Source organism: Tympanuchus pallidicinctus, unplaced genomic scaffold (assembly GCF_026119805.1).
Source record: "Tympanuchus pallidicinctus isolate F22 unplaced genomic scaffold, pur_lepc_1.0 scaffold14, whole genome shotgun sequence".
NCBI classification, from domain to species: domain Eukaryota; kingdom Metazoa; phylum Chordata; class Aves; order Galliformes; family Phasianidae; genus Tympanuchus; species Tympanuchus pallidicinctus.
In genome coordinates, this window is record NW_026294659.1 from 12,307,763 (window position 1) to 12,326,195 (window position 18,433).

The following is an 18,433-nucleotide window of genomic DNA, read 5'->3' on the forward strand; positions in this document are numbered from 1 at the left end:
CATACATGCTAAGTCCAATGCTTCTGTGAGTGGAAGTCCTGCAAATACACTGCACAGACATGACTCACAGATGCACTGAACTTGTCAGCCTGGAAATCCTAGATTAGAGCTGCTATACAATAGCTCCAGCAGAACCACTGTAAATCACAATTCTGCTGAAGTGTTGGCAGTTAGCAGGCTTTTTTCCTTGTAAGTTTGGGAAAACTGCCTTGCTTTCAGCAGGAAGTTACCTGGAGCAACCTAATTTTAAATAAAATAAATCTTTTTCTTTGACTGAAGACAAGATCCAAGAAGTCTGCTCACGTTTCAAGGAATTTGTAGCAAAATGAAACTCAGTGACATTGGACCAGAGCTCTATCCAACAGCCCATTATGTAGCCTCCTAAAACTAAAGACTGTTGCTATTGCTTAAAAAAGAAAATCTGAATGAATGCATCTGCTATGCACAGACCTGTTAATTCTTTTCAGTAGTTTGATACTGTATTTTTTCAACTGTCTCACAATTTTACATAGAAAACTTATACTGAATTTTCATATGCACTCCCCTGGAACTGATTGACAGTAATGTTCCCTTGATGATATCTACAATGGACTGCACTAAATAGCATTACTATACGCTACAGCCATCAACCATCATCAGAGGCAATAAATTTAATATGCAGCTCTCACAAAATTCATGGAAGATTTCTGCATGCTATGATAAAACAAGCATTAAGAGTGATCTCTATGCAGGATTTAAAAAAATAAAGGAAGAAAAAGGATTATTTAAAGAAAGTGACAAAAAGAAAGGTTAAGTCAGCTATGATATCTCTCTTCTTTTTTAAATTAAATTTCAAGTTTTTCTAAGTGTGTTAGAAGGAATATATCAGACCAAAAGATATCTTTAGAGCTGTACTCTGACAACTGCTTTGAAACACAGATGAAAACACATTAAAAAGGCATGATAACAGCCTTTATCAAAAGTGGTTTTAGACTGGTAATATTTGCAAGAATTTCAAAACAATTCATCTGAAAAATTAAACATCAAACAAAGGAGTTACCAGATAACACTAATTTGACATGAAAGAGAGCATTTCAGATTGAAATGTAAGCTAACCAGAAAACTTCTGACAAGGATCCACCTACCTTTTCTTTTATCCCAAAGCATCACTGAAGCGATAGGAAGATACTGACTACAATCTTATAGCCCTGAATGCACTGATTTGTACTTCCAAAACTTTGCATTATGTATTACTTACCTTCCTTTTCCAAACCAGTTGCCAATACATGTAACGACACTTGGCCAGCCAGTAGTCTGCACCAACCCATTAGCTATCTGAAAGCATATAGAAACAATAATAAATAAGCACAGCCTATGACAAGTTCCTACATAATCCCTGTTGAGTGCTGTGTCAGGAAGATTGAACAAGTGCTTTGATTTCAGAATTTTACTGAGGTTTTCAAAAGCATTATTTTTCAAGAATAAACAAGGTGAAATATTTATGGACAGGAAAGAACCCCTGTGAAACATTTCCAGTAATGCAAACCACAAAAAAGTAAAATTCAATCATGTGCTTACCAAAAATCTCATTTCATGCACAACACAGAACAGGCAAACCAATTCCCCAAACTCTAAGGGCTACACAATACTTCACTCAGTTTGAACATATGGCAAAGTTATATTTGGGATATAAGTGAAAAAATAAAAAAGCTTTCATGAAGACTGGACAATTTTGAACACTGGATTTAAAGTGATTAAAAGACATATGCAAATAAGCTTAGAGGAGAAACGTAATACACTGTATTCAGTCTGAGGTAAGAGATACTTTGGCCTGCAAGTTGTACAGATGTAAGGGAATCCTAACTCAATTCCTAAAACCTGTCAGGCAATCGTTCATTAACCCAAAGATCACAGCATATGAGCAACTGAACATGAAGTGAAGCAATCTCACACCTTCATGTTACAGGACTCACTGTCCACATCACTGGTAAGCACACAGCCTATGCCTAAGGCAGCTGGCTCCAGTCTTGGGAACCACACAGGCTAACAGCCCTGGGCACTGACACGTTTTACAGGTGACTTGGTGAAATAAAAGCTTTCAGTGCTCAAGTCTGTATTGCTGCAAGTCATGTTACACATGCCACGCAAACATGCCAGCTGTGAAAATGCAACCAAGATAATGCAAAGAAAGCAACAGCGCACGATGCAGACCTGTCCAAAATGACTCAGAAGTGCTAATCATACACTGGTCATGATCAAAATTCCATTTTGGGTCAATGGTAAATATTCTTGTGATGCGCGATTAGATCTACAAGCACTCTGAAAAATCCCACACAACAAATTTTATTAAAAAGGCTGACAGTTTCTCAGCCACACCAACGTGGGAGACTCCAACATTAGGCACATAAAATGTAATTTTCCTGAAGAGAAAGCCAAGATGAATCATTCAGGTCTTGGCAGAATGACAAAAGTAAATACATTTGTTTTAAAACTCATCCACATCTAAGCTTGCAAAGATTTGATCATCAATGAATTTGCCACAGACTAAAGCACTAATTTGTTTTCAAATATTTCTTTTCTTTTTTTTTTTTTTTTTAAACCTGGGGCTACCTACTCTATCATTTCTGTATGTTATTGTTGATGACAGATGTCAGCCTTCATATCCTCCCATCTAACCACTAATCATAGCTAGTAACTCAAAAGAAACAATAACAACACAACATTAAAAAGCACCATGGAAACTCAGACTATCTAAAGAAAATCATGCCTACCTGGGCCATTATGTAAAACCACAGATTATGTATATTACAGAAATAACCCAATCCAAACATTGCAGTGAAGAGCCCGCTAGCAAGCATTCCGACTGTCAGATAGTACCGGATGGGCAGCCGTTCTCCTATTATTCCACTTGAAATGTGGAAGGAAAGAGAAAGAAAAGCTGTAATTAAAAGTCGGATCATAAGGCTTTCAGGAATAAATAATACTTGGTGTTGCTTAATTCTTGTTGAAGGGAAACTTTACTAGTAAAGTACTTGACAGAAAAAAAACAATAAATGTTTCATGATCAATAAGTGCCTGGAACTAACATCTGCACAACAATCTTTCAGGGACATACTCACCTGAAGCCCATTGGAAGTGACTTACAGAATCATTCTCCAAATGGCCCACAGCACTGGGAACATCTCCAGTCATTTAAAATGAGATTTATCTCTCCCACTTATGACTCTAGTTATGAAGGTTCCAATGTTGGTAAAGAAAAAGAGGCAACTCCAAATGGCAGTTAATAACCCGTGGATAGTTTAGATAGTGTCTGCTACTGCTCTTTCACTACAGGACACATCACCTCAGTCTACACAAGTGTATTGGACACGGATAAAATTTGGGGATGCGCCTCCCAACCCCAGTGCACCCCCAAAGAAATACAGGTTAGACTGCAAGTTGAAAAGCACTCATGCACAAGGCAGTGGGGAGAGTTAAAATAATCTTTCTGCACACCAAGAGGTACAATACCACTGGCAACTAAGGAAGATGCATCGTTTTCTATAGCAATTAGCACAGATATAGGAGAAGGCATCAACATTCGAGTTCTCATTCTCTTCATGAGAAACTTTACAGTAGGATAGGACAATATATTGGGAATAGTATGGTCTCCTATAGTAAGTGATGAAGGTTTCCAAGAGAATCAGATTTACCTTAAATACATTCCAATTGCGTATGCGCACAGAAATGAGTAATCCAGTGCTCCCAGCAACTGCTTGTAGTTATTCTTATCTAAGAACATATTTTCAAAATAAATCACCAGTTTATACGTGCCAATTATTTTTATATATGATGAGAAAAATGACATGCATAGGACACGGCGGATGTACACTGGATATTTATTTGGACTTAAGCACATATTATGTAAAACACATTTGATAACAGCAACAAAAAAACAGCTACAATTTATGCTTTCTCTTGTAGTGCATTAGGAAAATATTTCTAGGCCCACTTTTAATTCTGCTTTACTCAAAACATCACTTAGGAAGTTATTCACAAGGTACCACTTCTTATAGCTACTTAAACAAACAAACAAAAAATAGAGCCCAACCAAGGAAAAAAAAGCCACCAAACAACTAAACCATAAAGGCTATTCTCAAAAGCGCAGTGGAAGGATGAGTTTCCTATATATGTGGTGCTAAAAGCAAAAATACCTTTTAAAAAATAGATTTAAAAGATTTTTAAAAAATAGATTTAAAAAAATCCATCATTGTACAGGCTTTTTAAGGAATTGTATTTTTTAAGGAATCATCTTAATACAGTTTTTTGAATGGCCAAATTCTTCTGCACTTCATTTTCTAATTTCTCATAAGCCACAGTGACAGAAGTCTAGTTTAAAAAAAGAAAAATAAGGTTCAGCTCTCTGAAGAAATGACCATAATCACAACAAAATGGAACTTGCAGGATGGAAGAGTGCAGCAGGAGGAACTCCATCCAGATGGAAAAAACATGTATAGCCTCAAGAGACCTGAACTCATACCAAGAATGATAACTATGTTTGCACGGAGCCACAATTCAAAGAATCATAGAATCACTTGAGTTGGAATGAACCTTTAACACTCATCTAGTCCAACTCCCCTGCAGTGAACAGGGACATCTACAGCTAGATCACATTGTTCAGAGCCCTGTTCAGCCTGACCTTGCATGTCTTGAGGGATGAGGCATCCAGCAACTCCCTGGGCAACCTGTTCCAATGCTTCACTACCCTTAGCATAAAAGCTTTTTCCTTGTAACATAACAGCCTAGATTTCTCTTTCAGCTTGATACCATTTCCCCTTGTCCTATCACAACAGACCCCGCTAAAAAAGACGTCTGTCCCCTTCCTTCTCACAGCCCTGCTTTAGATACTGACAGGCCACCTGGAGCCACCTCCTCTCCAGGCTGAAAAGCCCCAGCTTTCTCAGCCTGACCTGGTAGGGAAGGTGTTCCATCCCTTGGTTCATTTTTGAGGCCCACTTCCAGACATACTCCAGCAGGTCCATGTCCTCCCACTGACTCTGAGAATAAAGTTGCTGTTATTAAAACGCCCTTTTTTTTCCAGTGACATTCCAGCTTGCTGGCTCTGACATCTCAAAAACAGAGCTGAAAGAGCATCTTTAAAGAGCCATCTCAAAGAGACAGCTTTGCAACAGCATGTGTGTTCATGGAAAGAAGTAGGACACTAGAGCTCAGAAGTTTTCAGTATTAATAAATCCAACTAGTATCAGACAAGTAAGCTCAGTCTCCCCTTGGTCAAGGGACAAAAAAAACCCACAATCAATCAATTTTACTGCACACGACAACATTTGAAAACATGAGACTACATTTCAGTTGACTGACTACCTTGCAGCAGGCAGTTAGTACACAGAATTCTGTCAGAAAGCCTAGAGCTCTCTGCTCTTATTCTCTCTTATTCTCTTTGATGAGTGGATTTTTTAAAAATTGCTAATTAAAGAGTGACTAGAACAGCTTACTGATGGCTAGAGAGACTGGAGTTGACTATTCTATTCCAATGATTTTCTTGCCAATGATTAAAGTGACAGGGAATGATTTAAAATCTCCATTAAATTCCAGTACAATTACATTTGAAGTGTCTTTCTAAGTAGGCAAATATTCTTTCTTTTTGAGTAAAAAGACAGGTTGATAAGCTAGTCAGTACGTTGTCAACTCCATTCTTCAATTAAGTCCCAAGATTTTGATCTCCAACAGAATGATGAAAAATACTTTCTTCCAATAAAGACTCTGAAAAGTTCCAGTTTGGATAAACACCAAGTAATTTAATTTCAGTGTCTGTTAGACCTTGAACTTGAGTAGCAGAAAATGATAACCATTTATTCTATCCTGTCCCTTAAACATTTTAAAGATGTATCTAAATTTCAAGCCCATTTTCTGACTGAAAATAGTTCTACTGAAACCACCTTATAGCTCTAACAGGTAAAATAACATCAGTTGTTTAAGTGATTTTAAGGAGGCAAGACATTGCAAGCTAAGTCTTTACTTCCTTTGAAAAAAACATCCCTCCCATATACAACCCCTGAATCTCCCCATGTATGAAGAATAGCAAGAGGCAGAAAAACTAATTACTAATATAAGCACTTTATTATGGGGGGAAAAAAAAAGGGAGAAAAATATGCCTTACCAAACGGCTCCCATCCACACTGAGATGCATTAGACAGCTTTTTGACAGACTGAATCTGGGCAGCATATTCTCTGTAGGAGCTGAGTTCAACTTCATGTGAAGCAGCACAATGCTTATGTAGTTCTCCCTGATACAGAAAGGAAATTTGAAAATGAAAAATTCACTTCCAACAGAGCCCTTGTTAAGCTTCATACAGCAAGAAACTTAATAATTCTGTGTGAACCTGTGTCAAACACAATGACATCAGTAAAATTTTAAGCCATTATTAACTGCTGTTGTTCAGTGAAGCCACCTTTACACCAAAGAGTAACCATGTGGCCAGTAACGATGTGCTATAGAGAAGTGGTGTTTGTAAGTGCAGAATTTCAAAATTCTTCACTAATCCTGAACTACCATATCCACTGTTACTCACCAGTTATATACAAGAGCCCTGGCAGATTTGATTTGTGCTTGGCAAGTTACAGGTACATGACATTAGAATGAGAAAAACATAGGAATAGAGAATATCTTGTCACTGGCTTCACTGGGAACAGAAGTGAAAGCACGGAGTCCCAAGCATACAGACAACTATGATGTTCAGCAGCACTTGGAACAGTCATGTAAATGTCAATCGAATTTCAGCACATTTGAGTCATCAGTTGCAAGATTTTCTCAAATATAAGAATGCAGACGTGTTCTCTGTTACATATCTACATATTGGATTAATTCACATGAACTGCCTCAAGTGCAGGCACAACTGTTCTGAGCCTTAAGCCCAAAGAATAGAAGTATACACAACATTCTAGGAATGGTCTCAATCAAACTTATTACGTAAATATCCCTGTGTGCCAGTGTCATCAGGTTTCCATCTTTAAAACCATTCCAAGTTAAACATGGCCTTTACAAAAGAAAACACTGAAAAAGATGACTACTTCCTTGTTTTTTAACAATAGAAGGATGTTTAAATAACAACACAACCTTGCTTACCTTAACTATACTGATAGGTTTCCTTGATAAATGGAAGCTGGCATATAAGAAGAAGGTGAGAGTAAAAATGAAGGCTCTATACCTGTAATACAAAAAAAAACATGGATGTAACTTACTTTTAGTGCTTTTACAGAAAACATTACACAATGGTAATCTGGGAATAGATGAAGACAACTTTTTTTTTCACATTCTCTAACAGCCAGAAGAATCGCCCTAGCAGAAGTACCCGCTGTCATCCAGCTTTGGAAGGGAGCATAGTGATACACAGGTGATGTGCAGGACACATGTGAGTCTGCAGAGCTGATTTGCATGTTCACAATCTTCCTTCAGGGGCTATTAAAAGACAGTTAAACATTAAACACACAGATAGTCATATCTCACGCTTTATGGTTTCAGCCAGCTTTCTGTTACAATTAAGATGTAAAAGATGGCTGAGCTGTCATTTTAACTATTGCGAATGATTACCTTTTTCTTTCCTTATACTGCTTTTAGGATTTTTGCTTTATTTTTGCCTTCCACTGCAACAACAGCAATTGGCCATTTCTAGGGACTGCAGCACGGACAGACACTGCTTGCATCTGCTGTCAGTTGGAGCGTATGAACATAATTCTCCAGCTTTGGGTTTGGACAGGCTTTTCCCTCATGCTTTACTGGGCATCCTGGGGTCTTTCTCTGCAGTTCCTATGAACTATAAGGTCACTCCACCACTGCAAGCATAAAACAAATGCAGCAATCTAATCTATTCTATTCCCTACCTACAGAACGTATGTTTCAGCTGCTTAAGAAGCTGAGTGTTCTGTGGATTTCTACTTTTAACAGCACAGAGAGATCAGAGTATACCTGCTGGCTTTTTCTAGCCTTGATCTTAATGTAAAAATCTGCAAATAAAACTGCATGTGCACATAAGAAGATCTGATAGCAGACAGCTTAATACAGTCCCTAATTTTTAATCAATCTTCAATCAACTCCTGTCTTATAAACTTCTGTATAGCAAGGGTATTGTTCATAGTTCTGACATACAAAGACATTAACAAAAAAAAAAAAAAAAAAGGGTGAGTTTTACTGTGAGTTGAGTTATTCACCCTTATTACTGAAGGCATTGCCATGAGTTATAAAAGTATAATGACACTGTCCTTGCTTCTGTACTGTGATAAATTGTTTCAACAGAAGTGCTTGGTCTTCCATTTGTTATTTTTGTTATTAACACACAATTAATTCAGTATTCTTTCTCAGAAAGCACACAAAACAATGCCATCCACTTATCAGGACTGTTTGTTTTTTCAAATATTACAGTACTAAGAATTAAAACCTAATTCTAAAGGTCTGTACCACACATCAGTTCATGGAGAAGAATACACACTTCTGGTTAAAACACATAATCTATGTCAAGAAGGGTGCTCAAGAGTTTGAATACAAAAATGTGAAAGTTATCCTTTCAAGTGCATATCTTGCACAGGAAAATCCTCTAGGATACTTGACTAATACTTTTAAAATGAGCAATATTTGTTATACAACTTACAACACTTTTTGCTTCACATACCAAGTGATAAAAAAGCAAAAATAGAGCAAGAGAACAAAATAATCTATCCCAGACTCAAACTCACATTGTCAGCACCATACTTCAAGACTTACCACTGATCTCGTGAAAATGAAGTGATGAAGCGAATCCCGGGAGGCAGCTGAGCCATCTACAGCTGGTATCAAATTTTAGGCGACAGTTATGTGCTTGTGAAAACCTTAGCTGCTGTTCAGAATGCGTATTAAAGATCTTCCATAAGCCATGCAATTGTAGGCTGCAAACTTGGAAGACTTCCCTTTAGATCTTGGTCTTGTACCTTCAGCCACTACGTGGCAAGTGCTTCTCTCTGTTTTTGTTAATTGCTGATCTATGAAAAAGAAAATCTGGTAAGTAAACATCTTCAGCAAGGTACTTAGTATTTTCTAACCATAGTATTTCAGCTGTGATGATCTATTCAAGACAGAAGTCATTACCATAACTAGCCTTCTAGACATCAAAAATGTAAAGACAACTTCAAGCCAATATAAATTGCAACCTTTCCTACATTTTATCATTTACAATCTATTTTGAGAAGTCAGCTTAGCATAGAGCAGTGGAAGCAGAAGGAAAAGATGCACTTTAAACATGATCCAAAGCCTGCTGGCATCAAACCACTGCTTTTGTCTCAGAAAGAATACAAATAGGCAATTAGCCACCTTAGAGAGATCTATTTTAACATATCATAAACATTCATGAGGTTGAAATTTGCTCAAAAACAACTGCATTGTTTTCAGCCCAGGAATAGAGAATTCTTCAACTTGCAATCGGGTGCAGCTGAACAATGCTATCAGCAACACTTGACCAGAGCTCCCTGTTCTAGCCTGATTCCCCCAAGTATCAGTGACACACAAGGCACCAAACTGTCGGTGAAGCTGGAAAAACAAAGAAAGAAAATGTCCCCACCTGAGCTCCTTACAGCAGCTCACCCAGCAGTCAGGCTCATGCACATATGTGAATGACATCCCCTGGCATGCAGGGAAATGGTGAGATTATGGCAGCATTGATTCAGATCGATTTACAATGTAGGAGAATTCTAGCTGAAGCACCTCAACAGAAACAGCTGATCCTTTATTACAGGTGCTGCAACAGGAACTAGCTGCAATTACTTTGCAGCAAGCATGAGCTGTTGAGTAAGATGACAAAAGGCTCTGTGGGCATAAGGTGTGACTGCAAACCAAGTAGGCAAGCTGAGCCTCCCTGTGTGCTAACAGCAGGGCCATCCCAGCAGGATGACAAACGGTGTGCCAGGACTATGACCAGGATCTGCAACGTACCCCCAGCCCTGTCACCAGCCAAGCTCGTAAACTCAGCACCAGGCACATTTTCCTGAGCCTGGAAGTTGGTAGGATACAGAAACAGGTCTCCTGGAAAACAATGGGAAGTGAGATAAAGCAAAATCTCTTCTGAAGAAAGCACACCTGGCAAAACCAAAGGACTGGCTTAACGTGGAAATATTAAAAACTGCCACCCCGCAGGCTGAGGTATGAGCCTCTCTCCTCTCAGCTTTATCCTTCACATTATTACAGAAATCAAAGTTGATGGTCCTCAGCCAGCAGAATAACAACAATGAACTCAGTCCTCTTGTGCCAAAGCTGACCAGATCAAGGGTCTGGTTCATTATTCTAATGCATATTTTTGTCACGCCTTTTGTTTTTCACAGTGTCATATAATCATAGAATTGTCTGAGTTGAAAAAAATCTTTAAACGTCATCTAGTCCAACTCCTCTGCAATGAACAGGGACAATCACAGCTACACCAGGCTGCTCAGAGCCCTGTCTAGTCTGACCTTGAGCATTTCCAGGGATGGGCTTACACCACCTCTCTGGACAATGTTTGGCTTTCTGGGCTGCAAGGCACATTGTGTCCTTGTTATCTCCCTTCTCCGAAAGTGAATGGACTTGCTAATCTTGTTTGGTGTGCTCCACCTCCTTCCCCGCACTCTCCATCAGATTGTGCAATCAATCAGCAAACTTTATAATCATTCCCAGCTTTCCTGCCAGGAGTCTCCTACCCTGCTTTCCTCCCTGCTCCCACTCCCAGCTGTGGGTTCCTGCCTCCTTATGTACTGGTCTTTGTAGCCACACATTGATGGTTCTGATGGCTGATCTATCACAAAATGTGCCCTGAAAACCAGATGATCCAACAGAAAATACTAACTCCCTCTGTGGCCATCAAATTGCTAACTAGAATAAATCTGAAGCAGCAGGAGTATAAAGACAGGGACTGAAGGTGGCACTGCCCCCTTATAGCAACAGCTAGTTGTTATGGCAGCTGAATTCCAGACCAACACATGGCCATCAGTGATCTCACATTTGGTTGGAAATGAGCTACAGATAGCTCCTGTGAAAGAGAAGCAAGAGGAAAAAGAGGTGGGTAAAGGAGCAGAATGAACTTTTCTTCCAGCAGTAGCTGATCTGTTTCAACATCCCGACTCTATCTCCCCTTCTCTCAGTTAAACAACAGTTTTGGTATTTGAGTTAAGTGATCTCACTGTGAGGTGGCAGAAACATCTACTGAGGAAAAAAAAGTGGGAGGCTTGCAAAGAACAAAGATCCAAAGTCTTAAGCCTATTCATGTGGTTCCTTTAAAATATCGTGGGATAAGGCAATGGCCACCACAGAAAAGTAATTGTTCAACAGGTTGCTGTTTACAGTTTCAGCGTAAGCAGTTGCAAAAAGACTTCAAACATCTTACAAAAGGTTTCAGTGCTCTGTGTTCACTGCAAATCCCTACACCTGCTGCACGGATCACACTCACACCTCCAAAGTGCTTATTGGGAAGACAGTAAATAACAAGCCAACAACCAAAGCTAAAACCACAAGCTCCTAAATCCCTATTGTAAACGCAGAGCCCTGTAGCCCCACAAGGAGGACTGGACATTGGAATTACACTTGGAGTCTATTTGGCAGGGGCTGATTTCATTTTATCTAGTGCAGGAGGGGGCCCAGACCACGGCTGTGCAAAGTCTGCAACACCTTTCATGCCTCAAGTTCTTACTGCCTTGTCAACACCTTATCTCTGTATATCCAGAAGTTTCTCTGGCTTCCAGGTCATGCCTCTACTAGCAAATAAAACTTCTCACACAAAAGCCAAGAAACTTGTGACAATAAAAGTCGTGAACAGGTTATAAAGATCATATCCTCCTGTAGATGAGATTGGTTTCTTAAAACAAGCTATTATTCAGAAAGGGCACTAACAGACAACAACAAATAACTGGTAATTTACCAACACATTTGTTACACTTTCATTTCACAAATGAAGCACAAAGACAAACTTCAATCACTTGAACTGGTCTTTTGTACTTCCATTTTCAGCAACATTTTTACCTAAGGGTGAGCAAATACTTGTAGTTCCTCTTGGCTGTACTGCAATGCATGAAGCAACACTTAGAAGCAGTAGTACTTAGCATCTGTATTTAACCTTTGAAATTTTATGCTATTTCTCCAGGCTTCCACTGTACCATCTGAAACACAGCTCTCTCCCTGTTTCAGGAAAACATGGTCATTTGTAACTGGCCTTTCTCACCAGAAATACTGCAAAGCATGGTTCGACTGTGCTGGAGGAACAGCGTGGAGTTTCGCCTGGTGCTGTCTCTCTGTGCACTGCTGTGTTTAAGGACAGGCACACACTGCCTGCTGCTTCTCATACACCAAATCCAAGTCCTCAGGGTGTGGGCTCAAGAAGCCTTCAGACATACACATAGCGGAGGCATATTGTAATACTCAGCAGCAAAGCCTCACCCAGAAATAGTCAGATCCATTGGTTTTAGAGCTTGTATGGCAACCTAAATGTCCATATCTGTTTAGAACCATACAATATGGAGCTGGAAGAAACTCACAAAGATCAAGTCCAGTTCCTGGCTCCATACAGGAACACCCCAAATCAAAACCTATGTCTGAAAGCATCCTCCAGACGCTCCTTGAACTCCATCACTGGTGGCCGTGCCCACAGCCCCGTGCAGCCCGTTCCATGCCCACCGCCCTGTGGTGCAGACCCTTTCCCTAATCCCCAGCTGCCCCTCCCCTGACACAGTTCCACGCCGGTTAACATTAATGCAGCAAGCGGGAAACAGATTAAAAAACACAGGCCAAAGGTTCCTGCAAGTCCATACCTGGGGCCCGTAACACCGCATTACAAACCACCCCGGGGGCCGAGGGAGCACAGGCCGGCCCAGCACCCGAACGCCGGGCGCGGGCCGAGGTCAAAGTGCCTTAGGGCTGGCCACTGCACTCCCACCGGGCTCCCGAGCACACCGCGCTGTAGCTGCTCCCTCCCAGCCCTCCCCGGGCCCGCGGCAGGTGCACGGCCACCCCTCGCCCTCCTCGCCTACCCGCTGCCGCCGCTTTCCCAGCCGGTGCCGGCGGCTTCCTGCTTCCTGCCTGGCCTGAGCCGCGCCGAGCAGAGCCGGGCGCGGCCGCGTATCGCCACCCCGGCCGCGGGAGCTGCGCGGCGGGACCGGTCCGCCCGAGCCCCTCCCCGCCGCGCCGTTAGGAGTTGCGCCATGGACCGGGCTGCCGCGGCGGCGCGGAGGCCCCGGCCCGCCTCTAACGGCCGGCGGAGGAAAGCTGCCGCCCCCAGCACGCTCCTAACGGGAAAACTGTGTAATAATAATAATAATAATAACCATTTAAGCATTTGGCCCATTCCTGGAGGTGCTCAAGGCCGGGTTGGATGGGGCCCCAGGCAGCCTGAGCTGGTGGGGGGCAGCCCTGCCCGCGGCAGGGATTTTGGCGGCATGGGCTGTGAGGTCCGTCCAACCCAAACTATTCTGCCGTTCTGAGCTTTTGTTTGCTTTCTGGTTCCTTGATCCTGACGCCGGCAACCTCATGGCACGCACCAAAATGCTGCGGTTTCTTTCATTCCTCCTTTCTCCCTTCGCACTGTCTGTGCCAGCAGTGCCAATAGAAAACGCTCAGATCCCTGCTGTGACTTTACCCCGCGTTTTGAACGCTTAGATCCTGAGCTTTGCTATGCAGTCACAACGAACCCTTCTCCCTTAAAACAGTCAGGGTCTCAGCGTGACCACTGTGCTGCGCAGCTTACTGCTTCGCATCTTGTCACCAACAGATGGGGGCTGCCGCTCGGGCTCACCTTTTCCTAGTTGCCCTCCATCTTCACAATCCCCACTATGATGGTACATGAACTGAACAAGGAAACGCTTCAATCCTCTTTGTTCTGTGCAGGCTTGTCATGGAAATGCCATTGCCTGCGGTGGAAAAGCACACACCAACGTTGGGTGTAGATGGGGTAATTACAGTGGGACATTACATCTGCGCATGCCGATGTTTGTCAGTTCTGCGGTAACAGCCACTTAGCAGAGAGAAAAATAGAAAGGGAGTACTCCCCAGGAAGTGAATTGCATGAGTTGGGTGGCTGCACCACCGCGGGAAAGCACCCGGGCAGTGGTTATTCCAATCAGCATACATGCAAAATGAAGATGTGCAAGGAAGGTGAGTCCCATCATGGTACATTTTGTATCCATGGTGAGCCGCTCCAAATTAGCACAGCAACCACCATTATCATGAAGGATGCTCATGTATTTTAAATATATTTTAGCTTGCCCTTTTGTAGTTCCTTAAAGAATTTAGCCTTACTTTAGGATATTTCTATCTTCTTCTACAAACCACATGCTAAAAGCACAAACCAAGCAGCCACAAAAGAAAATATATATATATATATATTTTTCTCCTACTTTCTCCATTAAAATGCAGGCACTTTCCTATTCCATTCCTCTAGCATCACTGACACCTGCTGGCTGTTACACTTCCCAGGACTGATAAATGCGTGGCTTTTTAGTTTCCTTTGTTAGTTCTGCGTGCTTTGTTTTCCCAGCAGAGCAGCTGGGTTATTGTATAAGCAATTCACATCAATATTGGGAGCTGTCCAAATATAACATGCCATCAGGCTTTGGCAAGTAAATATATATACATACATACACGCAAAAGAGCCAAAAAAAAAAAAAAAAAAAGAAAGAAAAAAAAAGAGGCTGTGGAGAATGTATCTGTACACATGGGAGCCGAGAGGTAGAGTTCTGCTGCAGCCATCCTCAGGGATGGTTGGAGGTGAGCCAGCTCTGATCTGGAAAGCTGTGTTATCACAGCATGCCCTGCCTGCTGGTGAGAATTTTTAGCTCTGGCACAGGGCCACAATAGTATGATTACACAGTTTCCAGACTGGTAATTTTTACCACATCTATCTTGGATCAAAGGTAGTGAGAAACACCAGAAAAAGGGATCAGCAGATGACACCAGTGTCAGCAAAGCCTTTTTCTTAATTGGATCAGGTCAGTGCCCAAGTGCTAAGGTCTACTTACAAAGAAAATCTATAACACGTGGAACATGGAAGAGGCAGTAAAACTGTCTCTTGAGTCCCCTATGTAAAGACAGATGTTGCTGTGATTACAGGAGACATTTAAGAATGTGGCATTTGTTTGAACCCTGGGAGTTGCCTATCGGTTCAAAATTAGATCAAGTCATTCTTGCTGGTAGGACACTACTCTGACACTTGTGAGGGCTTTCCAGAGGGATGAGGAGTGAAACTCTGACATCACCTCGTCTTCTCTGAGGAAAGACCTGTGAAAAAAAAAACAAGCATAGCAACAAGGGTGTCTATTGTGGTAGAACCTACTGAATGCAGTCCCAGGCAAACCTACTGCTTGTAGGGATCACTGACCCTCTAATTAGGATGGAGAATCCCTGGTGAGGGATCCAGACAAGCTATATTATACTTTAGCCACTCACGGAAGAATGATCAAGAATGCAGACAATACAGAATTTAAAAATATATATCAAGTAGTATTATTAAAAATGGAATCTATAACGCAGATATAGCCAACCTAACAAGACAAAAGAAGAATATTTATTACGAGGATCTTATCTTGAAGAATTTATTCTACTTCCACAAGGAGAAAACATAGTTTATTTTATTACTTTAATTTTATTTGTACTCTTCTTTAGTTGATCAGGAGGTTGGGTAGAAGTGCAAGACATGGCTACAGAAACAATTTCAGAGGAGCAGGCAGATTAAACCAGGTAGATAGGCTACCAAGGGGTTTCATTTCTCCATGCTACAGGTTGCCGAAAAGCAATCATATGAGGAAGGAGTGCTGTGCTGTGGCTTTTTTAAATAGAAACGAAATACCAGAACAGTTACAAACAGAAAGCATGCCAGAACAGGGAGCCTGCACTAAAGCAACTGCCTTGCTAGTCAAGAGTAAGGACGTGAGGTATGAAGTTATGTGAGCTGATGGGAATGAGAAGACAGCAAAGTAGTCCCATCTACCTCAATCATTTCATTCTTCTCTGTTGAATTCATTCTGAGTTGCCAGATTAGAACTTCAGATGTTATGGGAAAAAAAGAAAAAAAGAAAAGGATTGTGCTGCTTTATCTTTATGTCATTATAAACTGCACATAAAGAGAGAAGCTAAGGTTGGGAAGTATTATTTGTTTGCTTGGTTGGTTTGGTTTGTTTGTTTATCTCCTTAAATAAACAAAATCCACTTGCAGGAAAACAAAACAAAACAAAACAATAGTATTGACACTGCTTTGTTAACACTGGCCCTAAGATATTTTTTACTTTATGAATGCTAACTGCTTTCTTTGTAGCAACGGTAATGCTGACTGTCATAAAAGCCTTGGGGAAAGACATTAGCAGTGATTCCTACATGGAATAACAGTGACATATATGTTCCAATTGCACTTTAGTAGAAATAAAAACCTGAAAAAAAGGCTTTGAAATTTTCCCATTGTGCTCTGTGCTTCAAAATTAGAAGTAAGGTCAGAGGAATGGAAGGCAAAATATAAATACAATACAACATTCTTCCTCGGCCACTTTGCAGGAGAAAACCTGAAGGGTTAATTTTAGCCAAGACTAAAAGAAGTCCAGCCAGTATTTCCAGAACAGCTTTCCTACAACCGTTTCTTTCCTAATCATCTGGTTTTCAGAGCATCCTGATATTAATCGCAGTTGAAGGTGGAAGTTGTGGTGGCCTAGCAGGGTGGCTAGGAAAGTCATTCATTTGTTTTTCTGGCTTCCTTATGAGCTCAAAAAGAGGTTGTCTTTACTTGGCATGCGAACAGACTAAGCAGCTTTTATTTTACCTGTAAAGGGCTTAAAACAGATGTGCAGAGAGGAGTTGCCATTCTGCGAAAGATTTTGACATTTCAAAATCTGGCTTCATTCTGAATTGGAGGGGAAACAAACCCCACAGTAAATTCCATTTCATTCATCCTTTGCTTCCAGAACCTAAGAAAACATTCTGCTAAGACTATTTTGAATCCTTTAAGTGTCTGATAGCACTTACAGCAGAATAATAAAAAGACCTGAAAGATATATTCCAAAACAAGAACTTCCTGTTAAATATTATTTTAATTCTTTAATCCCATAATTTTACTCTGAAGACAACCTGCTTTATATTTCAGTTTCAGGAGGAAGATAACTGATCTTTCTGACAGCTCCAGTTAAATTTTGCTAGTATGTGGTCCTGACCATGCAGCATATCAGCCTGTCTTTAGCTTGCATAAAGAAAAAGATACTGATAAATTTTTTTTTCTAATGAAATAATGAAATATTTCCCCATAGTTTAATTTCTGTTCTTTACATACCTCTCAAAAGACATAATCTTATCCTTACAGGACAGCTTCTAGCTATAGAAAATTTAAAAGCATGCACCACACATTTAACTGAGTTCAAACTTAGAGATTCTGACTTACAGATACTCACAATACCTGCCATTTTGAAGTTCAAAGTAAATTTAAATATTATAAAGGAAGTTCTTGGCTGTTCTCCAAGCAAAGTGAGCTGTTCCTCCCTCAGACCCTTTCCTCCTTCAGGACTTTGAAACAAGCTACCCAGCAAGAAGTTAGCAATAATGAAGGGGATATATGTGATAGCTTGTGATTTGTTTCTGTGTCTGTTCCAGCTGTCCCCTTGGCCACGTGAACTTTGAAGCTAAAACATCCGGTTATTTTTGTCATTGAGCTGAACTGGGATCACCTCTGTATACGTGCCCAAAATACTCTCCCTTACTGCTCTGAGCCATGGTGTCTGCTTACAATTAATGTGCCACTCATAGTCTTAGTAAGTGTTTTTATAGTTAGAGACATCACCCTATTGTAGATAAAGGCATCTAGCCTACCTTAGTTGAAAGAAGAGAGGTAAGCATCATCAAGAGTGATAAAAGAGGAAATGCTGATGCTTTGAAGAAGTGTACTCAGATCAAATTCTGCAGGAAGCAAGCAGTTGTAGCAGTAGTTTGCATACTCTGCAGCTACTTATTAACAGGGCAGCCATTATGCAAATCAGACTTCCCTTGTCAAATACTGGCGCTGCGCATGAAAGAGAAATAACCACATAGTTTTGAGTTAATAAATGTGTAGCTGTGTAACACTCTGCCAGCTAACAAAATGTGACTTCAGCATTCTTAAATATTGCAGACAGAGAGCGCTCTCAAAGTAATGACTGAGTGCTAACTGAGGAGCCTGAGGGGTTCCTATTAGCTAAGAACAGGATGTATTTAACAATAGGTCTCTTCCTTTTTCATCTTTACAAAAATGACAAACAAAGAGACGCACGCTAAAAAGTGACACAACTCGGAACTGGCTCTTTCGATTTCTGCTTATGAGAACAACAAAATGACCAGTACATGTGGCTTATCTTTGTACAGAGATCCTGTTTTCCTCCTGGTTTGGGTGGAACTTTGACCTAGATGACATGGTGACCTCCGCCACACTTTCCAACCAGTTATCCCTCTTTTTGCTGCCTGCTCCAATCA

At 40.9% G+C, this 18,433-nt stretch overlaps 1 protein-coding gene across 7 annotated transcripts in view; it reads right to left on the reverse strand.

Annotated features, from left to right (window-relative positions):
• The window catches only part of SLC37A1 (solute carrier family 37 member 1), a 44,378-nt gene extending 26,879 nt beyond the window's left edge, over positions 1 to 17,499 (reverse strand). Inside the window, exons 1-7 of one of the 7 annotated variants that reach the window (XM_052674036.1) lie at positions 17,388 to 17,499; positions 8,735 to 8,988; positions 7,103 to 7,184; positions 6,137 to 6,263; positions 3,672 to 3,750; positions 2,751 to 2,886; positions 1,238 to 1,314 (exon numbers count right to left, since the gene is read on the reverse strand). In XM_052674036.1, the coding sequence (XP_052529996.1) occupies positions 1,238 to 1,314; positions 2,751 to 2,886; positions 3,672 to 3,750; positions 6,137 to 6,263; positions 7,103 to 7,184; positions 8,735 to 8,790 (557 nt within the window). In that variant the 5' untranslated portion in view covers positions 8,791 to 8,988; positions 17,388 to 17,499. Of the gene's footprint in view, positions 1 to 1,237; positions 1,315 to 2,750; positions 2,887 to 3,671; positions 3,751 to 6,136; positions 6,264 to 7,102; positions 7,185 to 8,734; positions 8,989 to 9,563; positions 9,689 to 9,934; positions 10,116 to 12,771; positions 12,915 to 12,990; positions 13,167 to 13,751; positions 13,835 to 17,387 lie in introns of those variants that run through there. The other 6 variants (XM_052674035.1, XM_052674031.1, XM_052674037.1 and 3 more) reach the window with 6 other exon arrangements.
• Between the last annotated feature and the right edge of the window lie 934 nt (positions 17,500 to 18,433).